The sequence below is a fragment of the Diaporthe amygdali genome (genome assembly GCF_026229845.1).
Source record: "Diaporthe amygdali strain CAA958 chromosome Unknown NODE_14_length_1008325_cov_65_372321, whole genome shotgun sequence".
Taxonomy (NCBI): Eukaryota; Fungi; Ascomycota; class Sordariomycetes; order Diaporthales; family Diaporthaceae; genus Diaporthe; species Diaporthe amygdali.
In genome coordinates this window covers 255477-283476 of record NW_026517034.1, presented here as the reverse complement: position 1 = coordinate 283476, position 28000 = coordinate 255477, and the positions used below count along the sequence as shown (strand labels likewise).

At 50.4% G+C, this 28000-nt stretch overlaps 13 protein-coding genes across 13 annotated transcripts; 5 read left to right on the top strand and 8 right to left on the bottom strand.

The window, feature by feature from the left end:
• Positions 1–5: 5 nt before the first annotated feature.
• Positions 6–1129, bottom strand: J7T55_003388 (uncharacterized protein; the record flags this gene model as incomplete). The annotated part of the gene is made up of 4 exons (XM_053143408.1): positions 6–362; positions 423–624; positions 682–933; positions 990–1129. 4 exons carry the CDS (start codon positions 1127–1129, stop codon positions 6–8), a joined length of 951 nt encoding a protein of 316 aa, XP_052993640.1.
• A 608-nt stretch (positions 1130–1737) lies between these two features.
• J7T55_003387 (glycosyltransferase family 2) lies at positions 1738–3168 on the bottom strand (the record flags this gene model as incomplete). The annotated part of the gene is made up of 4 exons (XM_053143407.1): positions 1738–2038; positions 2138–2233; positions 2633–3076; positions 3143–3168. The coding sequence occupies 4 exons, from the start codon at positions 3166–3168 to the stop codon at positions 1738–1740; spliced, it is 867 nt and encodes a 288-aa protein (XP_052993639.1).
• Positions 3169–4711: 1543 nt separating this feature from the next.
• Positions 4712–5765, bottom strand: J7T55_003386 (uncharacterized protein; the record flags this gene model as incomplete). Its single annotated transcript, XM_053143406.1, has 2 exons — positions 4712–5598; positions 5678–5765. The coding sequence occupies 2 exons, from the start codon at positions 5763–5765 to the stop codon at positions 4712–4714; spliced, it is 975 nt and encodes a 324-aa protein (XP_052993638.1).
• A 2028-nt stretch (positions 5766–7793) lies between these two features.
• Positions 7794–10017, bottom strand: J7T55_003385 (uncharacterized protein; the record flags this gene model as incomplete). Its single annotated transcript, XM_053143405.1, has 7 exons — positions 7794–8093; positions 8220–8749; positions 8808–8968; positions 9276–9404; positions 9471–9490; positions 9619–9775; positions 9944–10017. 7 exons carry the CDS (start codon positions 10015–10017, stop codon positions 7794–7796), a joined length of 1371 nt encoding a protein of 456 aa, XP_052993637.1.
• A 942-nt stretch (positions 10018–10959) lies between these two features.
• Positions 10960–12753, top strand: J7T55_003384 (Glycoside hydrolase family 43; the record flags this gene model as incomplete). The annotated part of the gene is made up of 2 exons (XM_053143404.1): positions 10960–11552; positions 11610–12753. 2 exons carry the CDS (start codon positions 10960–10962, stop codon positions 12751–12753), a joined length of 1737 nt encoding a protein of 578 aa, XP_052993636.1.
• Positions 12754–13112: 359 nt separating this feature from the next.
• Positions 13113–15746, top strand: J7T55_003383 (1-phosphatidylinositol-bisphosphate phosphodiesterase delta-3; the record flags this gene model as incomplete). The annotated part of the gene is made up of 4 exons (XM_053143402.1): positions 13113–13211; positions 13597–13622; positions 13693–13778; positions 13984–15746. 4 exons carry the CDS (start codon positions 13113–13115, stop codon positions 15744–15746), a joined length of 1974 nt encoding a protein of 657 aa, XP_052993635.1.
• A 583-nt stretch (positions 15747–16329) lies between these two features.
• J7T55_003382 (glycosyl family) lies at positions 16330–17382 on the top strand (the record flags this gene model as incomplete). Its single annotated transcript, XM_053143401.1, has 2 exons — positions 16330–16687; positions 16757–17382. The coding sequence occupies 2 exons, from the start codon at positions 16330–16332 to the stop codon at positions 17380–17382; spliced, it is 984 nt and encodes a 327-aa protein (XP_052993634.1).
• A 989-nt stretch (positions 17383–18371) lies between these two features.
• On the top strand, positions 18372–19741 carry J7T55_003381 (uncharacterized protein; the record flags this gene model as incomplete). Its single annotated transcript, XM_053143400.1, has 2 exons — positions 18372–19370; positions 19430–19741. 2 exons carry the CDS (start codon positions 18372–18374, stop codon positions 19739–19741), a joined length of 1311 nt encoding a protein of 436 aa, XP_052993633.1.
• A 195-nt stretch (positions 19742–19936) lies between these two features.
• On the bottom strand, positions 19937–20959 carry J7T55_003380 (uncharacterized protein; the record flags this gene model as incomplete). Its single annotated transcript, XM_053143399.1, has 1 exon — positions 19937–20959. The coding sequence occupies one exon, from the start codon at positions 20957–20959 to the stop codon at positions 19937–19939; it is 1023 nt and encodes a 340-aa protein (XP_052993632.1).
• Positions 20960–21469: 510 nt separating this feature from the next.
• Positions 21470–22055, bottom strand: J7T55_003379 (scytalone dehydratase; the record flags this gene model as incomplete). The annotated part of the gene is made up of 2 exons (XM_053143398.1): positions 21470–21892; positions 21957–22055. 2 exons carry the CDS (start codon positions 22053–22055, stop codon positions 21470–21472), a joined length of 522 nt encoding a protein of 173 aa, XP_052993631.1.
• Positions 22056–22483: 428 nt separating this feature from the next.
• Positions 22484–23401, top strand: J7T55_003378 (uncharacterized protein; the record flags this gene model as incomplete). Its single annotated transcript, XM_053143397.1, has 1 exon — positions 22484–23401. One exon carries the CDS (start codon positions 22484–22486, stop codon positions 23399–23401), a length of 918 nt encoding a protein of 305 aa, XP_052993630.1.
• A 174-nt stretch (positions 23402–23575) lies between these two features.
• J7T55_003377 (uncharacterized protein) lies at positions 23576–25500 on the bottom strand (the record flags this gene model as incomplete). The annotated part of the gene is made up of 4 exons (XM_053143396.1): positions 23576–24657; positions 24742–24916; positions 24990–25247; positions 25327–25500. 4 exons carry the CDS (start codon positions 25498–25500, stop codon positions 23576–23578), a joined length of 1689 nt encoding a protein of 562 aa, XP_052993629.1.
• A 674-nt stretch (positions 25501–26174) lies between these two features.
• Positions 26175–27715, bottom strand: J7T55_003376 (excitatory amino acid transporter 2; the record flags this gene model as incomplete). Its single annotated transcript, XM_053143395.1, has 3 exons — positions 26175–26553; positions 26605–27367; positions 27430–27715. The coding sequence occupies 3 exons, from the start codon at positions 27713–27715 to the stop codon at positions 26175–26177; spliced, it is 1428 nt and encodes a 475-aa protein (XP_052993628.1).
• Between the last annotated feature and the right edge of the window lie 285 nt (positions 27716–28000).

Here is a 28000-nt window from a genome sequence, read left to right as displayed (position 1 = left end):
TTCCATCATGCTTCATCTTGGTCATAGAACACCATTGCTCTCGTCTCAATGCTAATCCTCGGTTCACCCTTGGACTCGTCCAGGTTCGGATCCTTGAACGCAACGTGAGGGCAACGCCTTGGCACGTTCGGCTGTTTGCTTGAATCGACCTGAATGAAGAACAACAGGTCATCCGGTTGCTGATTGAACTTGTAGTAGTAACGATGCGGCTTCTGAGGATCCGGAGCGGGAATCACTTCTAGCGCCTCAGCCGTGTGGTCGGGGAAAATGAGTGGCACCTTGATAATGTGCTCGTCCGGAATCGACGTGGCGTCTGAGACAGCAAATGGGTCTCGGGTAATCGGCTTGCAAGGTCGCCACATCTTGTCATGAGATGTCAGGATAACTGATGCTTCGTAAACGCGTCACATCTGAGAACTTACGTTGATGATTTGAAAGCGCGGCTTTTTCAAGAGCTCCGTTGCCTGGTCTCCAAGCCATCTTTCCGCCACTCCTTCCGCAGCCCAGGCGGATTGATCTACATGGACGCCATAGAGAGGCCCCGCTGGGCCTCGGTCGCCTTCGCCATCCTTTGGCCCGGCCCGGATGATGTGAGTCAATATGTGTATGCTGGAGGGTTTCGGACTGCCTTGGTCTTAGTGTCATTTCAAAGGGTTCGTTATGGCAGACATGCGAACTTACTAATTCTTGTTCTTTGCCAATGTTTCTGCCAGTATCTCTTTCATCTCTGAATAGTAACCCGCTGTGGTATCGTCTAGGCTTTCTGATGCTTTGTAACGGCTCTTGAGTCCAGGAAGGTCTTTCTCAAACTGGGACTTGTGCTTGATGAACTGAAACCCTTGAACCTCAAGAGAGTATTTGTTCTCCTCTCCAGTGACATCTGTTATTGAAACTGGAGAGCTGATCTTGGGTGTCAAGTTCGGTGGTTTGGGCCTGGATCATTTCATTCATCAGCTGTGAACGCTGTCCCCTGGGGTGAGATAGTTTACCCTCCGATAACCGTTGGTTCTAACTGTACTTTAGGATCACCGCTAAAATACAGGACGGTTGTCTTGACGTTTCTCTTCCCTCCTCCTGTCTGAGTATCCGCATAGTCGGGCGTAGCCATATTGGTAGAGTCCGCGACCATGATTTTCTTGCTTACACGTAAAGGAGTCTAGATGCAAGGATGACTGAAGTTTTCTGAACGAAATCGCAAACAGGAATTGTCAACTCTGGGGATCCGGCACCCAAAAGTACATATGTGATCAAAATTCCACGGGCGAGTCATGCCTCCACCAGGAACTTACGGGATAGCCTAACATGTTCTTGCGGATTTTTAGTCCTCACCCTGCAAACGAGCTAGGTCGTAGTCTGTCGTTATCTATTGTGGGCCTATAGCGGATGACTGACATAGTGATTCTGGCTTCCATTGTCATTTTCAGGGGCTCCTCCTCACCTCACGAGACCGGCCCGACCCCACCAGTAGATTATCCAGCCAGATACATCGATCCCTGGGCCCGGTATGACTCGTGACTCACGGCAAGTAACTATCATTCTAGGACACAGATACAGTATGCAAGGTACATCGGGCAAGAACATTGAAGGACGAGCGACAAGGGTTCCATGTGGTGATCAACAAAGTTGCTCTTTGTCCGAGTAGCGCAGTTCAGACGCAATGGAAGTGTCCCAAATAAACACTCATTAGCTTGGACGAAGTATGATATCATACGTCCTTGTAACTCGTTATGATTCGCATCAATCAGAGCCTTGTCGGGTCAGCCACCTCTCAGTGTTCAGCGTCCACCAACCATATATGTCGAAAATAGGGTAGCAGTGGTCGAAGAGAAGCGCAGCCCATATCTTCCTTCCACAGAAGGGAAACCTTTGGACAAAGGCCCCATACCCTTTGACCCATCCCCAAACGTACCAGAGCAATACAATGCTGCCCATGATGGGAGAGGTCTGGAAGGTTTCAACCCACGCCCAAATGTGAATCCAGGTGATGATAGGGTTCAAGAGGCGCTCAACAAGCTTTCGGCCTGTGTAAGGGTATGTTCTAGAAAGTGGAATGTAAGACGCAATCAGTCTAGACATCTGTCCATCTCATCATTGAACAATTAAACGAGTCACGAGGAAAGGCCGCAACCATACTTACCGAACAAACCGCCAGAAACCAGGCGAATCGAACAAGATCGTCAAACAAGACTGGAATGAGCTTCTCTTCCAACGCAAATTCTGCAACAACAATTTGCTGTCAGTGGGAATCAAAGTCAGAATCTCTGCCTCCGCAGCATTTTGAATACAAAACTTCCAGCCCTTGTCCATCAGCCAGCGAGAGATAAAGCAATCATCCCCTGTGCTGAGTTTGTTGCCTGCCCAGTAGTCATTGCACATTGCGCAGAGGAACTTCTCATCTTTAAGAATGTGTGAGCGCAACAACATCGTTCGGCCTATAAGGCAGAAACAGCCTTCATCCGCTGCGAATCGCACTGCTTGCACTCGATTCTGGACCTCCAAGCAACGAATGGCAGCCACCTCCCAGGGAGTAATTTCGCTGCCCTTTCGTCTATATTCTGGAATGTAGGCGCTAAGTAAATTGAAATTAATGTAAATGACCTAATCAGCCAGCCAAGTATTTTCTTGCGCTTACCTTTGCTTGCCTTGAGTTGCTCCCACCTCCGGGTCCTCCAGACCGGCCAGTAGATACGGCAGAACTTTAGTGCTAGGCCAAAAAACATCATCGTCAACGAGGGCGATGACATTCCCTGTTGCCATTCTGATCCCTCTCGCAAGTTGTTCTCTTTTGTTTGCGGTATTGCAAGTGATAATTCGAGTGATCTCACCAGCCATTGGAACTTGTGCCACGAGATTCTGAACATGGAGAAGATCACGCTCGATTGTGACAACTATGATCTCATATGGGTCGTTGTCTCGCCACTGACAGAGAGCCTCAGACAAAGTCTCTGGAGTATCTATTGTAGCAACCACAATGCTGACATCTTGAGAATTGTATTGAGGATTGTCTGGCAGAGGCAAGGGTTTATAATACTTCTCGTAGCCAGCCTCGATGACGGATTCGTAGCGACCCCAGGCCCTGCGAAAGCTGTAGCCAGGAAGTGTGCAGAGAAAGTACTATTCAAGCGTTGGACCAATTACTTACCACATAGAAATGAGTACCAGAGCCATTTTCGCTCGGAGAATAGATAGATGATATTGAGGGGAGAGAAAGCTCCTTTCATAAACTTTCCGGAAGACATAGGCATGTCAAAATGCAGATAGATAAAACAAGTGATGTGGTGTTGTGGGAAATCGCCAGAAGCATCTGTGTGGTCTACTTAAGCTGTCTTTTGTATGGACAAGAGTCTCCTACCTCTAGCCTCTTGTGGCCCACGGTACAGGTACCGACATGCTGGGACCTATCACAAAACGGAAAACCGCTATCCTTCACCAAAGACTCATCCGGAGAATGTGCCATTTATGGCGAGTGTGTGCAGTGAATCCGGGTTAACGGAAGTGGGCGCGCCGGCACTGCGGCCCTTGAAAGGTTTTTTGCAGTTGAACCAACAGACACTTCTGCCAGGAGAAGTCGCAAGCGAGGAGGTGATAGGCCTGGGAAATACCTCTAGTAACATCCAGACATGACGCAGAAATTTCCATGGAAGTTAAACCAGCCTCCTTCACTTTTGTTCATTTCGCTTAATCCTGCGATGATCCCCCACACTTGTATATCGAATGTTCTCCTCGATGATCCCCCGGTTTCCAGCTGCATTAGCTTTGGCCGAGTGGACGGTGGACATGGGCTGGGTAATGCATTGTCTGTACAAACTCTGTCCCCTGTCAGTTTGCTCACCCTCAGCGCTTATATGCGCAAAGGCTACCTGCATAAGTGAGGCTTGTCGATCCGAGAAACCCGGCCACACCGAGTGTTCGGCTTTAATCCGGTGTGAGCATGCATTTCAAGCTCGGGAAGGGTACCCGCAGGAGGGTCTATCACTTATCATAGGGCTGAGCCCTGGGCCCTTTCAATCTAGTGCCCGACGATTGGGATGCAATTGTGGAGACGAGGTTCGCTAAGTGCCAGTGAATCGATACTCACGGGCGAATCCACATTGTATTTGGAGTTTTGCCTTTTTTATCACGCTATTTTGGCCCAGTGGAAGTTTCCGCGGTGAGTAATAACTGCACCATCCATCAGAGATGTGGATGGCCCGCTATACCCGTGCTTGGGTTGAAGGAAGGGGAGTCTGTGAATACCGGACAGCATGGGATTTGAATCCTCGGGATAGATCACAGTTGTGTGTTCATGTAAATATTCTAGGATGCGAATGTCAATAGAATTGGGTCCAGCTTGAATTTTAAGAGACGGAGGAGGCGATTCCGGACGTGTTTTGTCAAAGCAATGTATGTCACGGCGAGATTCATTGGCCTCTACATTGATCTGTAATATTTCAGAGCCTATACTGAGATTTCATCATCAATGCTTCAGCCAGTCAGAGAGCCGCACGGGCGATGATCGCAGCATGCAGCTCTCCCTCATTGCATGGACTTTTCCCAGGAAGTCCTGAGGCAAAGAACGGACCTTGACTTTGAGACAACCTTGGCAAGCCATATTTTCCAACAACGAGGCGTGATGACTCAAATGTAACAACCCTCTTGTATTTAGCTACCTGAGGAACAGACAGGTTGGAGTGATCCTAGAAATCAGATAGGCGGAAGGCAGCTAAATGCTCTAATGCGGGCCCCAAATGTTTTTGTCCTGAAGCCATGTCCATACCATATCGTTGCCGTTTTTCGAATTTCTCACGACCAAGCCCTTCTTTGGGTCTCTGTCTGGTCCTGGATCATTAAAACTTGGCACAGAGCGAGTATTGTTCTTCCCAACCTCGAAGATCGTCCCTCCGACCAGGTCGCTATTCTCCACGCACTGCAACATAGCGACAGCAACCTCGTCAGGAGTAACCCACCCATCATCTGTATCGAGATAGGTCATTTTCTCGGGATGCTCTAGCCATAGTGGCGTGCGTACCACTCCAGGAGCGACGGCGTTCACGCGTATGCCATGCTTCTCATCTAAAGGCGCAAGACTTCGAACAAATCCCGTGATGGCGAATTTGGACGCTCCATAGATCGGACAGTTGAGATTTGCCATGTAACTAGCCACAGAGGAAATGTGTATAATCCTCTTCTGATTCGACGGCGAGACGACGGCTCTCCCTGGTGACGGATGCAACCAGTGAGACAATGCGAGCTGGGTAACGCGGATTGGATGGCTCAGGTTGATATCTAGTAGAGCATAGTGGCCAGGCTCTCCGTCAATGGCATCCTTGCTCTCGGAAGAGCCTGGTGGATGCCAGAAGTTGGACCAATGTGGCTCATAGACGCCTGCACCCGGGCAGACGATGTCAACATCCCCGAACTCCGCAAGCGCGACGCTGAACATGTTTGACAGGGCCGGCCAAGAAGTAACGTCAGTCTTGACAAACACGGCGCGGGGGCCGCTTGTAGCATTGCTATATTTGCCAATGAGAGTCTCAGCTTCTGGCCGAAGGGCCAGGTCAGCTAAGACGACATTGCAGTTTCGAGACAGGAGAAGTGCTGCAAAAGAGAGATTGATTCCTGAGCGTCATCGCGTTTAGTTAGCAACGACAGATCAGCAGATATATTGTTCAACAAATAAGAAAGGATTATTGCCCACCAGACCCTGCACCAGTGACAATTGCAGTTTTCCCAGATACAGTGAAGGGGTAGGATGTCGGAGGAGTGATTGGAGCTGCTGCAGCCATCCTGGCCAGTAGTATCAAGTGAGTGGAGCTTTATCGCAAATAGGAGAACCGAAAGGATTTGTAGTCTTCAGGGAAAACCACAAGTTATGTTTTGCTTCCGGTGGTCGAGAATCGCTGATGACTGACGTGTTAGGTTGGACTCTTATGTTTCCAGGTCAAGGGCGAGTGTGACCCGACTAAACGGCCCCCTCTTAGAGCTCCCGAGCGGGGACGACGACCCGGTATTTACTGGGCCGAGCTCAGCGATACCGGATCCGCTATGTGCATACATTTCTCAAGTCACAAGGCAGGATGAACGGATTCAATACTTGATTCTTTGAAATTGTGTGTTGCCCGTGACCACTTCTCCTCGCGCGTCCACACCTGTGAGCTACTGAGATGATGTCTCCGTCAGTCAGAAGCAGACAATGATAGGGAAAATAGAGCATAGTAACTTCTACATACTCCAACCAGTAATGTCGTCTTGGTATGGGTCCGTTATAATTCCCAAGGTCCGTAGATTACTAGAATTTGACAGCCGTCGAGTTGTCACTCCCATAATAGTCTCAGGACAAGCCATCTCCTTTCCCCGGCTTCGTATGGCGATTAAGATAATAAATATAAGTAGAAAGGCCTTTAATCTTGTCTGTAGCTGAAAGTCTCATGCTAGATTCTTTTGAAATTTACACAGGTGACACAAATGTAGCGAGGGTCCCCACAAAATATGCGCCCAGTCAACGAGCCAGTTCATAGGAGCATATATCTCTGCTGTGAGGTTTACTATTTCTCGACAACAACCACTCAACGTCAGATCTGATAATAATAATGGCAATTCACAGTTAATACCAACAAAAATCAGGAAGCACGTGGAGACAATGTGCTCAAAACAGCGCGTGGTTGGGAAGCTCATTACAACATACGCGATGATCATCTGAGGCCAACTTGAGATTATAAGGCGTACACCAAGACTTGAGGATGAGGCGGATCGTTTTCAGCGTTGACTCGACAGAGCAAGTCAATAATTGGAAGGAGGGTATCACCGTTGAAGGGGAAAACCAATCGAGCACTCCGTTTCTTATAATTGGCCAAAGAAAAAGAAAAAAACACATCCAAACAAGGATGGATGAATCTCATCAGGGTCTGGCCGGGGATTGAACCCGGGACCTCGCGCAATGAAGCTGTAGGGTGTTCCCTAAGCGCGAATCATACCACTAGACCACCAGACCTGTGAAATCGTTGAAACGGCCGAAATTTGCGGGACTATAGATGTGGTATTGCTGTGAAAGGCCCGGATTTACCCATCCACCGAACCAGTTTCCAACCACGCCCAATCTGCATTCACATCGCAATAGGGTTTGGTTGGTTCACCTACTAGACTAATACTTTGGATGATCTGCAGCGATCAGTACAGAGGAAAACCAAACCACGTCTGTGGGAATACCTCTCCCACTGAGGCGAGCAACCCACCACCTCACGAACAGTTGTACGTCCCGGAGAACAAATTCGATCTCTTAACTGCTAGCAACCAGTCATAAGTAGGTTCGACCTAGGTGTTAAATGATTGATGTTTGGCAGACATGTTCCCGAACCCATCTCAGGTCGTTGACAAATATTGTCTCTCACATCTTGATGAAATGGTGGAATAGTACCATCGACTTCCAATCCGTTCTTGGAAAACCTGGCTAAACTCGTCCGCATCACATCAAATGGTGCATGCATGCTCAACAACCAAGAACATAGGCTCAGTATGGGCGCAATAGGTATATATTAGTGGCCCTGAGTAATAGAAAATTTGAGTAAGATAAAATGATGAATGGTAGTAATAGTTCACAGCATCTTCAATAACTTCAGCCATCGTCGTTGGCGAATGACTTCTCGTTCATCTAAATATAGACCCTAGTGTGACAACAGGTGACCTTTTCATTGCAAATTTATACAGCCAAAGGTTAGAAGTTGTATGATCCAAGGTATTAGAGAATAAAACAATTCCACCCGTCACTCTGAAAACTTGATGCGCATTGTTCCCAGGCAGGAAGTGCATGCTTCAGCCTACAACATCAACGATGCAAAGGCAATAGCAACGATTCCAACAAGGCTGTTGATGGTCGCACCCATGCTGGCTCCAGCGACCTGAACGGGAGTTGATGTAGCAGTGGTACCAGCTGTGCCTGAGGCTCCTGTGCTGCCTGCACCACCAGTTGCACTTGAACCACTCGTTGTACCCGCCCCGCCGGTCGCGGTCGCGGTCGCATTCGAGCCTCCCGCTGAAGGAGAGGCCGTGCTCGTTGCGTTCATAGGCTCGACAGCAGGCTCGTACTGGTCACAGACGGCTCCGTCCGCCAATGGGCACTACAGACTCTGGAGTTAGTTTTCAAGCTTCTAGATCCGGGGTTGAATTACTAAGTTCCTCGCAATTCGGACGCATCAAGTTCGAAGAACCAGCTGGACACAGCTGAATTTCGGGAAGCAACTCACAGTCTCTTCAGTGCAGATGGATTGCAACTGCGGGCCTTGAGCCTTGATAGCGGTGGCTGGAGGCAGGCACTTGTAGTTGAACAACTTGTCGAGCGACCCAGCAACGGCAGTGATATCGTCCTTGGCAACGCCGAACGATGCAGCAGCGAGACCGACCTGCTGGATGAAGTAGGAGACCTCGTTGTGGTCAAGGTCCATGAACTTGTGTACCTGATACTGGGATGGGAATCCGTCGTACGCAGGGAAGCCGGACATTCCGTAGGTCGTGCAGCCAAGAAGAGAGCCAAAGAATGCGTACAAGTGCGTGAGCAGGAAGTACTGGTTTGAAGTGTTGGAGTTTGCGGGCTTATTCTGCTTGAGAGGCTCCGCTCCGCCACCGTCAAGGTTGTTGATGGCTACCCCTGAGGACCCGCCACGGTTGGAGGAGGCGAGCGAACCGTCGAAGTATGGCATGAGGTTGACATCTTTTCCGTCGAACGTTCCAGGAGCGAGGATACCAGGAACCACAACGCCGACGTTCGGGGTGGTGTCTGTGAAGTCGGTGTCAGTCACGTCCAGCTTCCTACTTGACCACGGATTGCCACTAACAGTTTCCTATAACAACAGTGTTGACAAGGAGTGTCAAAACCGTCAATTGATTGGCGGCGGTGTTTTCTTTCAGAAGAGCTGTCGTATAGTAGTCGCAAATGGACGTGTCTGTTGGCCTCTGGGCAGACACCACAGAGGTAGCCGTCAAGGCTACGATGGCTCTTTTAACTTGCATAATGACGATGAATTAGGCACAGAAGTGGTATAACAATTTTCTTAGGAAGGAGGTCGTGAACGAAGAGCTCGATTGGATTTTAAATCGTCAACGCCCCTTTTAAGTACACCAGCATACTGCCTTTAACACAGATATCACAACCTGGTGAAGTTATCCATGCAATTTCTCTCGAGGCTGCTTCTAGCCCACCATGCCAACCCCTTTTGATCTGTAATTGATGACTGCGAGTCGTCTTTCGGCAGTGTTCGAAGACCCGGAAGCACTCAATTCCTTTGCTCGCCACCGGAACTAACGATATCCGGGACGTGATTCCTTCGTTGTTCTCTCCTAACTGCGCGTTGGTCACGGCGTCATTCCTGATCGAGAACTTGGAATGGCACTCATCTCCACATGAGGCTTGCTCGTAGTTGACAGACAGCAAGCTAACTCATTGTCCCCCTGGCAGCAAGAATAAACATCAAGGCTAATACTTGAATGGTATGGCTTACCCGTCAGTTGACCCATCTCGCTGGTGACTGGAATGACGATCTCCGCGCGGCTAGTCTCACATCCGGGGCTAACGCCAATAAAGCTTCGTGTTGCGGCGCGGAAAGACGCCAGCCAGCCATTCATAGCTCAGCAATTAGAAAAGCTTACAATAACAGATTGAAGGTTGGGTACATGACGCAGTGGAGTAAACGGAAATATGCCCGTGTGCAGTGTGCGAAGGAGAGCTAGACTTGAATTGGTGACGCGTGAGGACCAGAAGAGCTGAGATTTGCGGATAGCCATGAGGCTTCCGACTTCCGACTGCCTAGGGAGCCAAGTCATGTGAACATTATTGTTGCACGGTCCTGAATAACGGCAAATGTGTCCCTCAAGAGTCCAGAGTCCCAACTAGATAAGCACCAGTTTGCTAGACCACTCGGCCAAATTTTAAGACCCGAGGACCTTGGCCATTCCAGAATTAATTCTAAGCGACAGCATCAAGCCCAGAACCTTCATATTGCTCGAGTAGGATGTGGTCATGTGGATGTCGAAATCGACGTATTTCATGTCTTCTAATGCCGCCAAATGGATCGGTTTGCTTCGTGAGAATGCATGTACGTTTATGGACTTGAGTAGTGGATTGAATTGCATTGTAGAAGGAGAACTTCTTGTACTTTTGAATGCCACGTTGAAATCAATCACACTGCTCCTCTAATCATGGGATACCGTAGTTCACGACGCTGCCCCTAAGCGTTCGTTAGGCACATGTGGCTTTCATGTTGAAATTGAAGCCGGAGATGTAAAATCTGCCTGACATATTTGACTAGACCTATTTCACACAGGTCTACGTCTTAGTCTAGAAAGCATCCATTTTCAGAGAAAGGAGCAACGAATTGGAAAAGAAAAAAAGGTGAAGGGAAAAAAAAGATGCCATTCAAAGTTCGGAGCCAACCAAGTTGGACCAAGCACAAGAGGTTTCGCTTCGTCTTGACTGTCCATATTGTGAGGTTCCACGCCCACTTCCTCACTGCAATGTGATTTGGCAAAGAGAGGGTTGATCATCAAAAGCAGTTCCGAAGTAATCGTTGGTGGACAGGGCGTGATGCCTGAGTCTTATCGAGCCTGAATGGGGTGTATAGCTTTGAGGAACAGCGAGTTCTGTCTATACAGGGGACTGCGGAACCCAGAGTGAATATCACAAGCGCACCTTTCCTTGTGATAAGATTGGAGCAGGCCATCTGTCCTGACTGAAGATGCTATTGGTCTATCTGATTTCGTTTAGCATTGCTCTTTGGTCATAAACAGTAGCCAATGCCAAGATACCCTTTGTCATGAGTATACGAAAAATAGTAGCAAGTACGAAAAAGGGGGGCTAACAAAAAGAAGCCTGATCAAGATTTAGAAATAGGGAGAAGGGAAAAGCGATCGCATCAACATAAGAAAGCAGTCTGGTTTATTGAACTGCTAAGTTAGAGAAAAATCTGTTTCACTGTCCCTTAGATCTTTACGATGAAACTGCCCACAGCAGTGCCATTTCTACTGGCATGCACCAGTCAAGGCGCGCGAGCAGCTCGATACCATAACCCTGTCCTGCCTGGTTTCCACCCAGATCCCAGTTGCATCTACGTGGAAGAATTCGACCAGACTTTCTTCTGTGCAACCTCTAGCTTCAGCGTATTTCCAGGAATTCCTATCCACGCCAGTAAAGACCTCGTGCACTGGAAGCTGGCCAGCAACGCCCTCAACCGCGGTTCTCAATTACCTGATTTCATCTCTACGCCTACGGGTCAGGATGGAATCTTCGCGCCAACCCTCCGTTTCCATAATGGGACCTTCTACCTGATCTCCACATGGGTCTCCATCGGCTCGTATGTGGACTTCAAGATGGACAATGTAATTTTCACATCCACGGACCCTTTTAACTCTTCCTCCTGGAGCGATCCAACGCACTTTGATTTCGTCGGCTACGACCCCTCTCTCTTCTGGGACGTTGATGGCACCACCTACCTCATTGCCGCGCAGGCAACCTCCACCGGCACTACCATAGCCCTCGCGCCCTTTGATCCGCTCATCGGCGAATATCTTGGGTCCACGACCTACCCGTGCGTGCTGACCTGCCCTTGCTATTCATTTTCCCTCTACTGATGTCTTATACACAGATACAATGGCACAGGGGTTGGAACCCCTGAAGGCCCGCACCTGTATCATAACCCCTCCACCGGCTTCTACTATATCCTCATCGCGGAGGGTGGCACCGCCGAGAATCACCGCGGCTCAATCGCACGTTCCAGCTCAGTCACTGGCCCCTACGAGAGTTTCCCCGACAACCCGATCATCCACGCCGCCAGCAACACCAGTTTCATCCAGAGTGTCGGGCACGCTGACCTGTTCGAGGACGGCTCTGGACAGTGGTGGGGCGTCGCACTGGCGCAGAGGGCGGGGACAACAGGGGTCAATACTGTGCCGATGGGGAGGGAGACGGTCCTTTTCCCCGTCCGGTGGGATATCGATGGATGGGTGCGGGTTGAGGGCAATGGTGTGCAGGGTGTCATGCAGGCGCCGTTGCCAGTTGCCGCTAGGATGGACGTCCCCGGGGAAGGGGCGTGGCACGATGTGCCTGATGTTGTGGACTTCGAGGACGGAACACAGCTTCCGAAGCACTTCGTACACGTCAGACTGCCGGATGAGGCAGCGTATGTGGTGAGTCCTCCGAGAAGAGATGGCGAGCTGCAGTTGGTGGCCAGCGAGAGGAACTTGTCGTCCAAGGGAGGCGGAAATCTGACAGAGGGGACTACGTTCGTGGGGAGGAGGCAAGTTGACACCTTATTCACGTTTAGCGTGGATATCGAGTTTGAGCCGAGATCGCTTGGTGATGAGGCGGGCGTTACGGTGTACCTCGATGAAGCAAGGCACGTTGATCTCGGGATTGTGTTGGCCACGGAAGGGGATTACTTGGTTGAGCTGAAGGCTTTCAGCTCAAATGCCAAAGCAACAGCACCACAAATTGTCACCGCCGCTCTTCGAGACCCGGTTGGAAGAATTCGCTTGGTGATTCAGGCCACGAACACAACTCACTATACCTTCTCAGCGGGAAGTGTTGTAGAGAGTGGGATTGCATCTGTGGACACCCAAGTTGTCGGATTCGCGGAGGTCAGCCTGGTGAGTGGCGGTTTCACGGGCACTCTTGTAGGAGCCTACGCGACAACTCATGGTGCTGCTGAAAATCACACTGCGAATGCATATGTTAGCAGATGGAGGTACCAGGGCCAAGGCCAGGAAGTGGACGAGGGGGTCATTGTTTAAGTTTTGAGCATGAGCTGTCAATTGAGCTGAACCATTGTCAGATTTCTTGTTCTGTAATAATAAGGTGCACAATAGTGCTCACCTTAATTGTTAAAATCTGCCCAACTTGATACTCGACACAGGACTAGGCAACAATTCTGCCTACCTTCTGCAAAAGCTCTTTTTGGTCTATCGGTGAGGCCCAAATCAAGCAAGCAGATCGTCTTACGCCTGAGCGGCGAGGGGCTGTCTTGCGTTGAGCTACAGTGAGGGCTTTGATCAATTCACCCACCAGTCGTCACGCGAGGACTTCGTGTATGGGACCGTCATTGAGGATTCGCGATATTAATGTCTCCTATGCCCTCTCAGCGACACCTGTCATGCATATCATCTTTCAACACGATCCGTATAATGTGCTGATATCAGATTTGGACCAACTATTCTGCGTAAACCACGTGGCCACCAGTCAGCTTGCTGATGTGAGTCCACACGCATGATGTTGACATAGATTGCCAACGTCACTATGAGTGCTTTAAGGGTGTTTGTATATATATAATGAAACTACGATTATATTTAAACCGGTATGAGGCATGCTGTTCTTGCCTGTAAATCGTCGATGTTGGGAAAACGTCGACTTTGATCGAGGACGGTGAAAATACGCCCAATTAGGAGCACCAAAACCTTGTTTTCAATCTGTCAGAACTTAGGAATTTATTATTTTCCAGCACAGATGCGGCTTTCATATTTGCCTAGACTGTGTATAATACACATCTGTGAAGCGATCGCTCTTGACAACAGGAGCAAAAGCCCAACAACCTGTTTGCAATAGTGGATACCTGTTGAAAGCTGACGATCTGGTCACAGTACAAGCTTGAGACGTGCAGTGGGCTGTGAGTGAGAGAGGGTGGTAGCGGTGAGGATGAGGTAATCCCAAGACCCCATATTTACTCCCTGCTATAGCTCACAATTGGTTAGTGGCCCACCCAGGGGCTCGGCTGTGCTCGACCCCTCTCTCTCCACCACACCACATGCCAACTCTTGCGCGCGTATGTGAGCGTCTCAGCTAGGGCTGGACGGCAACTCGTACCCGAGTTCAAACGTCGCCGACTGATCCTCACTGGCCCAAAAGACGGAGTGTTCCGCTCCTTTGTAGTCAAAACAACCTGGGACTCTTCATTTCTCGTCTCGCCACCAGAAAGAGACAACTACTCGTCAGCTCAATACCAATCTCGGCCTCATATTAATCGTCAGCCATGGCTGAAGCTTTGACCTCGACATTGTCCAACCTCAACCCCTTCTCCAGGAAAGGCACATCTCCGGAGGATGACGAGAACGGCGAGGAGGTCGACAACACCACAATCGCTGGTGGTGGCCATAGTGCTCGGCAGACCGACGTCACCCAGCACCAACTGCGCGTGAGCAATGCTTTGAAAGCCTTCTTGGTCGACCAGGGCGCGCTCACTAAACACGACCTTCGTGATGACACCGACGAGGTACCAAGTGCGGCTCTGCACGCTTTGGTCAAGAAGCCACATATCAACGTTCCACCACATGTCACTGACAGGTCGTACCCGTTACCCGAGTACTTTATCAGCTCAAGCCACAACACGTATCTCTTGGCACACCAGCTCTTCGGCACATCCTCGGCGTCGGCCTACGAGACCGCCCTGAAAGCTGGTGCTAGGTGCGTCGAAATCGATGCTTGGGACGGTGAGGAAGATAAGGACGAGCCAAAGGTTACCCACGGATACACTTTGGTGTCCCACATTCCCTTCCGCCAGGTCTGCGAGACCATTCGCGATGTGGTCGACCAAGAGGCGAAGGAGGCTGTCAACCAACAGGGTTATCGGGCAGCTCCAATCATGATATCTCTTGAAAATCACTGCGACGCTCATGGTCAGCAGCGCTTGGTGGATATCATGAAAGAGATCTGGGGACACCGCCTGCTGAGCAAGGCCATTCGAGAGAAGGGCCACCAGGAGCAAGAGGGTGGCGACCACGTCACGCTGGAGGACCTCGGCTCCAAGATTGTCGTTATCGTCGAGTTCCATCTGCAAGGGGAGAAGGATTCGGAATCCAGCACCAGCGATGAGTCATCCGATGACGAGAGTAAGGAGGCCCGCAAGAAGTACAAGGAGAAGAAGAAAACCACCGGCGCAGGTGTCATCATACCCGCACTCGCTGAACTCGGTGTCTACGCCCAGTCGGTCAAACCCGTCGACAACTCGTGGTTCGAGCAGCCGCAGATGACTAACGGCCCTCACCACCACCTCATCAATGTCTCCGAAACTGGATTACTGGGCCTCATGCCCGAATTCAACCAGAATATTGCAAAGCACAACGCGCACCATTTGATGCGAGTGTTTCCCAAGGGAACACGTATCTCGTCCAAGAACCTAAAGCCGGTGCCATTCTGGGGACTTGGGGCACAGATCTGCGCTCTCAACTGGCAGACTTTCGGCATCAGTATGCAGCTCAATGAGGCGCTATTTTCAGGCACAGACGGATACGTCCTCAAGCCTGCATCGCTACGAAGTGGCGGAGATGGAAGCGTGACGACTGGGCGGAAGAAGCGTCTACGTGTCCACGTCGCCGGAGCCACGGATCTCCCACTTCCAAAGGGCCGGGAAGCGGACGAAATCAAGCCGTATGTGACCGCATCGCTTATGCATCCCTCCGATGCCAAGAAGGACGACCCGACTTCGAACAAGCAGAGGACTGGGTCATATAAACAGCACAAGCTTGGCTTTCTGCATCGTGGGGAGAACCCGCCGCCAACGGACCCTGTCTGGGATGAGACGCTCGAATGGGAGTATGAGGACAGTGAGCTGGCTTTCCTTAGGGTTCTGGTCAAGAGCGATGACACGTTTTCCGTCAACCCTATCCTTGCGCTTACTACTGTGCGGATTATGTATGCGACAGAGGGCTGGAACTTTATCCGCATGTTGGACTTGAAGGGACGGGAAACGAAGTCCTCGTTGCTGGTCAAGTTTGAGGTCCAGGACGCTGATTAGAGCGCAAACCAAGTATCTGCGACCCGAGAAACCGGGCGCGGAATGACAGGGGCCAATCAATAACGTTTTCAAGTAACCGCCACTACGCCTGCGTAATTATTGTATAGCCAAGGTTACAGGAGCGATATTATCTTCTGGCTTGGCCTTTGCTAATGTTAGGAGAGTGAAAAGGAAGGAAAGATAACATCCACCAAGAAAACACGGACAAAGGTCCGTAATACCCCGTGTTGCCCATTCTGGACATGACAGATGAATTCCACAAATCATGTTCCAAAAGCTTGGTCTTACCCCAGATAACACCCCGGAAGCTTGTGCATCGGACGCACTAGCAAGCAGCTGTGGGGTCCCCACGAGCCCGTCAACTGGTCTCATCCCTCCGTGAAAGACCCATCTTTGATGCGCTCGAATGGGCTCTCATCTTTTGTGCAGTTCTCAGCCCTCCACTGGATTTGACTTTTCCCTTTGCCGGCTTGGCAGTGTTGACAATTTCCGCTTCGGTCATATAAATAAACTGGACGGCGTGATGCAAGCTCAGTGGTGGCAAATGGGCTATCAGGTTTGGTTGTCAAGAGAATAGTTCGTGATGTATTTCCTACAGAGCTTCACGGCTCTCTTGAGTGCTTTTATTTGCCTAATCGGTTTGTCCGATGCCTATACCAATCCTATTCGCAACCCCGGCGGCTCGGATCCCTTCCTAGTCTATACGGGAGGGTATTACTACCTACTCACAACGACTTGGACCGATGTCGAGATCTCTCGAGCAACAAGCATAGATGGCCTCAAAACGGCAACCAAGAAGGTTGTATACTCCACTACCACGACATCGCGTTGCTGCAATGTGTGGGCTCCTGAGGTTCACTACCTAGGTGGAGCTTGGTATATCTATTATACGGCAGGCACCAGTGAGAACCTCGACGGGCAGAGGCTTCACGTACTCAAGGGTATTTCCACTACTCTCTTTACGCATACTATTTAATTCCATGATCATCCAAAGCTAAATATTAGAACAGGCGGCGCCACACCTTGGGACTCCTACACCTACGCCGGACAGCTGACAACAGAGTGGTCCATCGATGGCTCCGTCCTGCGCTTCAACGACTATGGCGAGTGGCTTATGTTCTCGTGCTTCCACGGCGTGACATACCAGTCCATCTGTATCCAGAAGCTCTCGTCAAGCTACACCTCGCTCACAGGCTCCATCTACGTCATTTCCCAACCGACGCTCTCCTTCGAGAAGAACGGCACCCCGGTCAACGAGGCCCCCGCTGCGCTGTACTTCAACGGCAAGACGCACATTGCCTACGCCGCGTCGTATTGCTGGACGCCCAACTACTGCATCGGCCTGCTCACCTGGGACGGCTCAACGGCGCCGTACCTCGCCAGCGCGTGGAGCAAGAACAACGGCTGTGTGTTCTCCAGCGCCAACGGAAACTACGGCCCCGCGAGCAATGGCTTCTTCCAGAGCCCCGATACGCAGCAGACGTGGCTTGTGTACCACGCGACTAGCAACTCGGCCGGCGCGTGTGATAACACGAGATATACAATGGTCCAGCCTCTGAGTGCGAATAGCAACGGCGGTCCGAACTTTGGAACTCCAGCGGCATTCTCACAGTCTTTTAGCGAGCCTAGTGGGTGATCAGTTGGGGGGGGGGGGCAATCATGAAGCCCGAGGGGGAGGATTTGAGGTTGGAGTGGTTTCGATCGACCATCCAACTATCAGTACTTTCCGTGAACATAGTCATTTCATCGAATTTCAACACACAAATTGAAACTCCTTGGGTTTCCAAAGTCTGTTACTCCGTCCGTTATACTACAACCTTTGACGAGCACTTTGGATGGCAACTTGACGTCTCAAGAACGAGTCAATTCAACTAGAATCCTTCTCGGTGAGAAACCAGTGCATAGACCATTGGCCACGAGACAAAAACAAATTAGTTTTGTCTCCACGTTCGTATCAAAGATTGAATCTCATGTCGAATATCGGTAGCGAACTGGCCGAGATACTGATACGCAAAGAGAATCTTGCTTGATCTTTTGCTCAAGGACGAATTCGGATGGGAGTTGATTTTCCTATGGTTCACAACCTCATCCCCGAGCAAATTTAAATCGATACAACGCTCTGAAAGAGTTTCAACCCAAAAAATGCGCCCATGTTTCAGAAAGTTTGCTGCGTTGGTCACGGCCACTACTTTGATTCCTACGATTAGCTTCGGCGCTTGTTCATATCGCTCGTGATTTAGGGAAGGCTGTAAATGTTTTGCTCGTGTATGAAGAGCACATTATATAGTTGTCAGATAGGCTACAGAAACTTCAATACACTTTGATCAAGTTCTGCCTAGAATTTCAGTTGCGCTCCTTTCTCGCGTAAGCAAGAGACGCACATTTAAACACCCCAGAAGTCATTCGTGAGCCGCATAGCGCCTGTCCGAATCGAGAACGCAGCGCCACTGTAGCACCCTCCAATCAGAGGCATGATGCGCCGTCTCTTGCGAGGCTCTCTTGTACGACCTCGTTTTCAGCTCCCGTATTCACAACAGTGTTCGACATCTAGTATACTGCAAATTCTTAACACTTGGATGACTCGGTTTGCTATCATCGTCGCAGTCGTTGCTAACGCTTCTCAAGATGTATGCTCTCGGACAATTGGCCCACGGAACTCTCTCCATCCAACAATTTAATCAGCAGCATGCGGGGTTCCCATACGAGACTGTCAAGATCACCAAGTTCTCCGAGGGTAAATCTGAGTTCCAGTCTCAACAAATGACTGAAACTGAGCTGCTCGACTTCGCAGCAGGAAAATACCAGGGATCTCCGTCAGGTGCTGTTGCAGCGTTGGCAGATCTGAGCCTGATTGTCATCCCGCGAATTGAGCGCATTTGGGAGAGATGTCTGCTGATTTCAGAGCCAAATCTCCTCAAGCTGTTTGATCTCTTTGAGTTAGATCCATTTGCTCTCTATTTTCTCTCGAACGGCTACATGGGTTACAACCACTGGACAACAGGAAATGGCCAAACCACCCACTATATCGCGACCAGCTTCTATACAGCGGTTTGGTGCTGTACGACCTCGAAGTCAAATACGGAGCTCAAATCTACTCGCATCATACTGTTTAACAGAACACCGGGCAGAGAACGAAAAGCTCTTGACATGACCGAAGACGAGTTAGGCAATATGTTGCATGAATCTGTGGCTTATCTGGAAAAGCCGAGTCTCGTCCCCTTTACAGTTGCACTGCAAATTGTGAAATGGCTGGACCGAGCTTCTCAACGCGGGCTCTCAACAGTCAGGCAGATGGAAGCCAACACTGACCATGGCAACTGGCGTAAATCCGGCGTCCAAGTCAGTGGTATCGACGACATCACGAAGTGGTCGAAGGAGATGTCATCCTTGCTCGTCGATTTAGCGAACCATTTCAGACACATAGACATTGCAACGGGTTTGCTCACTCTTCTTAGAGAAGAGCTCACTCGACCAGAAATGACGAAAGACCCAATGACCGGAGCCTTGAGGAAAGACAACACGGAGAGTCTCAGAGCGGCAACGCAGACGTTGGAGAGGCATTTGGCGTGGCGCAAGACATCCATTCAATATCTACATGAGAGAGTCAAGAGCCAGGTTAGCATGGTAAGGATATAACATATCAGTCATCAACCCTTTGCCCTTTATCTAAATGAAACACGCAGCTCTCTACCATGCTCACCCATGAAGATGCTAGAGCGAGCATCGAGCTCGCTGATGCGGCAAAACGCGATGGGTCATCCATGAAGACGATCGCGGTCGTGACGATGGCTTTCCTGCCGGCGACGTTTTTTGCTGCGCTCTTTGCGATGCCATCACTGCAGTGGGACCAGCCAGCAGGACGTATCATACAACCCACATTCTGGATATACTGGGTCTTCACAGTACCGGCGACGTTACTTGTTTTCATAATCTGGTTTCTTCTAAGTCATCACGGCTCCTGGAGGCGTGTGAACACCCGGATCTCTCGCGTATAGAAGACCGCAAGCTTTCATCTTATTTCGAAGGCGTTCTTTGAATCTCGTGGAATAGAGTTTTAGACAATTTCCGAAGAGAAGTAATCGCCTCTGACGATGGTGGATAAACATTTTTGTGGGAATTAGTGCATTTCTCGTATTAAAGCTGAAACACATCCATCCTACACTCGGCCTCTCACATTACCATACAGATGTTCAAAACTCCTCTTCCAGACGTACGAGATACCCCGATGGGTCACGGACTACAATACTTCGCCTACCATTCACTCTCACAGGTACTCCTCCTTGGGTAACGATGGTTAGGCCGGCAGCCTGAACCTTCTGTATAACACCGTCCAGCCCCTTGACATTGTACGTCGTGATCCCAATGCCAGGGTAATTTGCTGGATATATAATAGACACCCTGTCTGGAGCGTCGTATTTGTAGTACTCGCATCGAGTGTCAGGGTCGCAATTTCCAGTGACGGCAGCCCATTGCGTGTCGGTACTCAGGTTGAAGATAGTCCCGACAAAGCCAAGCGAATCATATCCTGGCCCAATTAGTGGCTCAAAGCCACGACTGATGTTCTGTCTCAAGATATCCCTGTAGAAGGTGATCGCCTGAGTGACGTTGGACAAGGTGAGGTCGAGCTGGCCGCGGATAACAAATTCCATCCCGGGGCCGTCGGTAATATTGGGCGGGGACACGGTAAAGAAATCGGAGGGCCCGCTGCGCTGGACGAGCTCTACCATGTAGCCGTCGGGATCATACACCCAGACGGTCGAGGTGGTCCCCTCCGCCCCGCCCTCTGGGGCCGGCTCGCCGAGTATGGTCGTGACATTGGCAGCACGCAAAGCTTTGTTAATTGCAGATGAGTTCTTGACCGTGAGTGTGAGACCTGGATCTCCCGGGTCCTGTTCGCGCTGCTTGACCTGCTCTCTGGGAAGACCAATGTACTCGACCAGGTTCAGGGTCCAGCGCTGGTTGGGAATGGCAACAATAGCAGTCTTGTAGGTCGCGCTGCTCGTATTTGTAAGTTCCCCATATGCTGGGTCGTTGACGGGCCCCTCGTCTTGATGGAGAACGACGAGGCCAACGAGATCATGGTAGAACTTGAGGGTTTCATCCAAGTTCGCCACGGCATGTCCAACGCTGGCCGGGTATGAAGTCAAATTCGGGAGAGAGACTAATGCGTAAACATTGGTCACGAGAAAAGAAGCAATCAATGTGGTCTTCATGTTGGCAGCAAAGGTTGACCCTCGTTTTGAAATTCTACAGAGCCCATCAGTAATCCTTTCAAGAGCATGTGTCATTTATATGTCGCCTTTCATAGCTATCCTGCACTCCACACGCGGCAAAGATCATGGTGGCCATAGGAATACGACCTGGTTGCAGGTGACAACGTCAGAATAGGCAGTCTAGACAAGACTATTAGCAATACTGCATCCGATCCAGGATGCTTAGGCATGCAACCTGTGCAATGGAACATGAGGAATTGTCATAGGGCACTTCCTCAACTTTGTGTGGTCGAGACCAACGCATCTCCGTGGTTAATTCTCTGGCAGAGTAGTGTGGCGACGCGTGGCAGAGTGATGGCTGCAACAAGAGAGCAAGGGCCGGAAGACCCGCGCAAGGAAACTCTCCGCACGCTTATCTGAAATTGTTCTTTCCGCTCCCGCACTGGCTTGACCTTAGACCGTGCGAGGCTCTATAATTTGCTACATATATTGGCTGGAAAGTGCTTGATTTCACTCTTCCCCCTCCGGCCGACGAATCCGCATGAAGTTTCCCGTGTTGTAAATCAATTTAGGGGTGATCTTCGCAATCTTCCACTTGCCATCGACCTTGATGAAGCGATGCTCTACGTAGCTCCGGTGATCGCTAGTTTCCGAGACTCCCTCCTGCACCGCATGGGTCACGTCACCTTCTCGTCGACCATGAGACACCAATTGCTGCCATTCTACCACGATCTCCTCGTCTGCCACGAGCTTGAAATAAGGCAGCCCAAGGAGATGCTGTGTTGCCAGAGGTTTCAGTCCGAGGTGCTCAGGTGACAACCACTCCTGGGCGAAACCAAGGCCTGTGTAAGTCTTTTCTCCCCAATGTGGAACGATGTGCGAATAGTCAACAACGACTGAACTAGCCAGCGAAGCAGAGAGTCTGTCGATGTCCTGATTCTTACGTCAGTCTACCTGCCTTGTGGGAAGAGGTGAGGACTAGCCGAAAATCGCTGACCTTTCTATCATAACCATCTGCCCACGTCCTCGCCGTTTGTAGTACGGCAATATAATCGGAGAACTTCAAGTTCTCAGGGATGTAGATCTCAAATGTCATTTTTTATGCTTCGCTGCTGCACCCAGATGTTGGACTGTCGTAGGAAATAGAAGTAGGATTGCAATTGATGCCAAATCCAAGCCACCTTGCACCATATGGTGTCAAGTTTGAGGTGTCGCAATCCGCTGAAGCCGAAGTAGCGCGTGCTTGACGGAAATTCCGGCTGCGCACATCCCCGCGCGCGGATACTCCGAATACGCCATGGAACGACTCATTGATGGCGCTCGGACGATCAGACCGTAAAGCAATAACCTAGCTGATTTGGTGAGTCTTTCTGCGGGCTCTGGAATCCATGGAAAGGTTTCAACACAAATGCGCTTCGTGAATTTTGGCGACTCATTTGTTAGGACTGGTCGTACAATCTGCGCTCACGCACTGGTCCCTTCCAGTTGAAAACCTTGGTTACTTGGAACAACTACAACGCCATTATGGCACCGCCGCCTTCGCCATACACTTTGAGGACTGGCATTTACGCGGCCATTGACCCTAAGGGTCTGAAAGGGTCGCTTCAGGGCCAGAACGCACTTGTCACTGGGTCTGGTCGGGGCATCGGTCGCCACATCGCGATTGCATTGGCACATGCAGGCGCCAATGTATGTGTGACCGGACGGACTGCAAGCCAGGTCGAGACAACTGTGGCCGGAATACAGTCGATAGATGGCAGCGAGAAACGGGAAGGAACTGGAAAGGTTGTGGGTATCGTCGCCGATATACTTGACCGCAATGACCAACAACGTCTTCTGCTCGAATTTCGATCACAGCTAGGTCCCGTTGACATTCTGATTTGCAATGCTGGATCAAACATCTTCCAGCCTTTTCATCTCACAGACCCGGTCGAGTGGTGGGACATCATGGAACTCAACTTGCGGGCACCGGTAGAACTCACAAGGCTAGCGTTGCCGGAAATGAGGGAGCGCAACTCAGGCACTATCATCTATACGAGTAGTCGCGCTGCAGCACCGGACCTCAATCTCCCGTGGACGACAGCATACAACTGTGCCAAGACTGGGATCACGAAGTTTGCCGGGACTCTGCAAGTCGAGTTGGATCAGCTGTCCAGGATGGACGAGCACAGTAACGGGATATCGGTGTTCAGCATACACCCTGGTGAAATAGAGACGGACCTGCACCAAACTGCGTATCCAGAGAAGACAAAGAGAGAAGCACCCTATGTGATAGAGCATATGGCGGAAATTAGCAAGCGACGACCACATTACGAAGGTGAACTGCCGGCGTGGACATGTGTATGGCTGTGCTCGGGCAAGGGAGCTTCCCTGAAGGGGAGATTTGTCGACTGCACGAGAGATGTTGAAGAGCAGGCGCAAGCAGTAGGCAAAAAGGCATGATTTTTTAAACTATTTCATTTCTTCGTATTTTAGTGAAAGTGAGGCAAATTCAATGCAAGTAAAATACGATGTCACAATCCGTGCAATCCATGTGGAATAACCTCAAAGCTGAAGCCGTGTCTCCTTCCAACGAAAACCGAACTTGTTCTGTCGAAGGTTCGAATGAAGTATCATTCAAAGCACTGCTCCCTTTTGCTTCTCTCTAGCCTCGGACTCTTCTAAAGCCGACTCGATATGGTTGTTCATCCTCCCTGCCACGCTTTCCAGAAAACAGGCAGCTATTGCATTGGCAGTGACTATCGCGGTGATAGCAATCCACACATACTTCCAACTGTACACATTTGCATCTGTCTGAGCGTCAAGTATGCTGGGTATCAGCGATGCTGGCAAGCCAGCAACATGCTGTAACGCGCTGGGGTCTCCAAGTTGCAGAGCACCCAATGTGTCTGGTAAGAGCGCCGATTGTCCAGCCCGGCCAAGTACAGCGCCCACGTCGGCCGGCAAACGTACAGCCATCTTATTGTTATAGATTGCCGTGAAAATAGTGATGCCAATGATTCCACCCAGCGCACGGCACGAGACACTGAAAGTCCCTGCTGTGCCAAGGAGGAAAGACGGTACGGAAAGTGCGAGTGCAACGATAGGAATGACTGTCGTCACAGCTGTGCCAATTCCGAACATGGCTGAGAACGCATACGCCCAGCCTTGGCGCGATGGGTTCAGCATGGCCATCAGACCTGGCGTCGACTTCGTCAGCGGCTGCGAATGCTCCAGTACCACCACTCTGAGAGGCTTACCGGTAAACAAGGCACACCACAGCAAGGCCGCCACGAGCATGACTCTGTATGATTTGGTGCGGGCCATCAGTGCTCCAGCAGGAATGCAGCCAAAAGCCGAGGTCGCCAGATAAGGTGTCAAGATCACACTGATCTGGACTGGATCAACGGTAAACAGGGTCGGAATCTCTTGTGAAAACAAGACATTGACGCCAAGGAGGAGCATGCCGTCGATCACGCACACAAAGATCAGGATAGGAAAGTTGCGCGACTGGAATAGCCGATGGTCCAAGATACCCTCACTAACGACAAACCCCTCCCAAATACCAAACAAGCCGAGCCCAATGCAACCGATGATCAGCGTGGCGAGGCACTGAGGCGAGTCCCAAGCATATGTAGTTCCGCCCCAGGTTACACCAATGATGATCGATGCGAGGGATCCGGTGAAGATGAGGATGCCAACATAGTCGATTTTTAGGACTAGACTTTGTAGTCGAGCCCCGTGACGACGCAAACCTGGAGGGGGTGGGTGATAAAAGATACTCACCAACACAAAGGTAGTACCGTAGAAAATTGCGTTGAGGTAGTATGACCATCGCCAGGTATGAAATTTGACAAAAGCACCAGCACCAATAGTGCCACCGATTACAGCTATGCTGGCCAGGCATTGCCCAAACCCCATGGTCCAAGGCCTCAGTCTATTCGGTGTAACCTCTTGGGCAGAGGGCGTACCCATGATCTACAAGTCAGAATGTTTAACGTGGGTCAGCCTTAGAGACTTTGCAGGGAATTCTTGAAGAGCGTCTTCTTACACATCCGGCATTGGCAAGACCTGTGAGGATATTACCCCCGATGACGACCGTGGTCTTCTGTGCAGATCCCGAGATACATGATCCTACGACCCCAAACACGGTGGCGACAATAATAAACCACCTCTTGCCAAAGCGGTCACTGAGAGATCCGAGGACAGGTCCAAACGCCAGAGTCATCAAGAAGTTCGCATTCGCTATCCAAGAGGCATTCTTGGCATCGCCGAGGCTCATCACCTGAAAACGGATTATTGTATTTGTCTATCGGTTAGCAAAGTCTGTTAGCGAATACCGAATATCACACAAGCGATGTATCACGCAACACATTGAATCGACAGACCGTATTAGCAATGGCCGCACACGCATTTGCCATGGATAAAGCTACAATGGCCATCAGGGTCCGCCACCCAACTCGATAAATGCTGGTTGGTTCATCTTCCGAGCTTTGGGCTCCGTTCAACGGCTGCGATATCGTCCTCTCCAAGTGAGAGGTCTCTGCGGATGTCTTCGCCATGAAAAGCCACGGGGTTCTGATTCGATTGCACGTGTTTCTTGAGAAAAAGTCTGGCAGGTATTCTGTACTCCCCACAAAAAGCCGAATGTGAGTGTGAATATCCAGGGTCGAAAGCAATCACCGGCAAACCCCACTCATTAATACAATTTAGCACCATCTTTCCTTCGCAAAATCGAGCTCGTCCTTTTCATGGGGCTGGCTCGTTCCGGTTCCACGTTCCATCGCCACTGTTGGAGAATGCAACACCTGACACTCTTTAACCAGGCTGGTGTGCTGCAACACGGAAAATCCGAGAACCAAATTCGGAACTATCCGATGTGCTAAATGATAGTTCTGTATTGTTCCTGCGGAGGATCAGCCTCAAAGCTTAGTGATAATCATGTAATTCACATTGACTTAGTACTCATGCTCGTGACCTTCGAATTTTAAGGGCAGCTCTCAAGCCGCATCTCAGTATGCAGCAAATCATGACCATGGTCTACCAAGCGTATGCCTTTAAAATTCATCTGTGATGTTTGATGCTAAGAAAAGATCGGCGTAGTGCTCTGGAGAATATCATGATCTTGTACTATCTGAAGTAAATATAAAGGTCACATGCATTTATCTCATATCATTGCAGCATCGACATCTCCAAAGCCCCTAGCCAAGATATTGGCGTACTCGCTGGCAGAACATCATGCTTGCTCGTTAGAATCTCTTCTCACCGGGACGCCTTCAACTATTTCCTCGTCATATTCGTCATCACTATCCTTGATGCCGGTCATTTTGGCAACTACTTTAGCTGCATAGCAATCCCCACTAACATTCACTGCTGTCCTGAAGCGGTCTAGGAACCAGTCAATCGCCACAACGACGGCATACATCCCCGTAATGGGTACGTTCACAGCCTCACAGATCATGACGGTAAGGACGAGTGAAGAGCTCGGAATTGGCGAGGCTCCGATTGTTGCGAGCGTAGATAGCAGTGTTATTATCACGTACTGCGCCGGCCCGATAGTAATTGACTGTGTAGCAGCCATGAATGTCACTACAACGGGGAAATAAATCGCGGTGCTTTTGGATGATTAGCCTCTGGAGCTCCCACAGTATACGGAAGTGACTCACCCATCCATGTTCACAAGACACCCAACTGGTACAGCGAACTTCGTTACAACCATCGGGACCCCTTGTGCCAAGGTCGTGCGCATAGTAACCGGCAGCGTAGCAGCCGAGCTCGCAGAACCCCAAGCAGTCATCCAGGCCGGTGAGATGCGTATGAAGAACGTATACGGGTTCTCCTTCACCAACACCGCAAAGATGATTGACAGGGTGACGAACACATGGACAAACATCCCCGACAGCGCCGCTCCAATCAACACGCCAAGATTCTGCCCGATCTCTGAGATGTCCAGCCTGAACATGTTGGGCAGGATGAGGAAAAAGACTCCGATCGGCGCGAGTTTGATGAGGAAAATGATGATTTTGATTACCATCTCTTCGATCTCCTTCACAACTCTCAGAATAGGGCTGGCTGGCTTGAGAAGGTAGCCCACGATGATGCTAACGACCATCACGCTCAGCAGGGTATCCTCGGCCAAGGCACTGACGATGTTCTGCGGGATCAACGACTCGAACAAGTCCACCACAACGTCATGAGGCGCGACTTCTTCTCGTTCGGGGTCAATTTGTTCCCTGTCTTCACCTTCGACTGGCACCATAAGGCGGGACCATCCAACGGCGACAGTTACAACAGAAAAAACGATGGCGATGATGGTGGTGATGAGGTAGTATCCCAGTGTCCACTTTGCGATGCGCGCGCCATTGCCGGTTCCAAGGTCGCGCAGGGACTGAACTGCGAGAATGAGGGACGTGATAATGAGAGGGAGCACTACATCACGAGTGTCAGCTCATGTGATATCAGAACCAAGTTTGCAAGAGATCTCTGCTCACCGGTGGCCCTCAACGCTCTGAGCCATGTCGTTCCTGGGATTTCAAGGATCGTGCTACAGGCGACGGGCACAGAGTCGACAGTGCTCGTCACCGCGAGGCCGATTGCGATAGCTATCACTGCTGAGATGACAATCTGCGCCGCTGACCCAGGCTCCTTGATTGGAAGCCACCACGGTTTCTTGGGCTCCACGACTGAGGTGACAGGAACATCTTCGACGGCGACTGTGCGTGACGAGTCTGACCGCCACGTCTCGCGTGTTTCCGCACTCTGAATTTCTTTGCCCATTTATTCGGTGAAAGGTATGAGTCGGCTGGTCGAACAGGTCGAGGTCGACTAAGAAAAGTGGATGAATAGACTCGTGTTTCAAACATCCATATCTTCGTAGGACGACGTTCTTCTTCATGTTTTATCTGAAAAAGATGGTCAGAAGCCCTGTACCACTCCGGCGTTAACCGACCATCTCACCGGCCTTCAAAAAGTTGGCAGGATGCTAGGCGCCAACTATCTTACGAGTTGATAAGAACATCGCCGGCGTTGAGTGGACGGAAAACGAGCCAAGCGAAGCAAGCG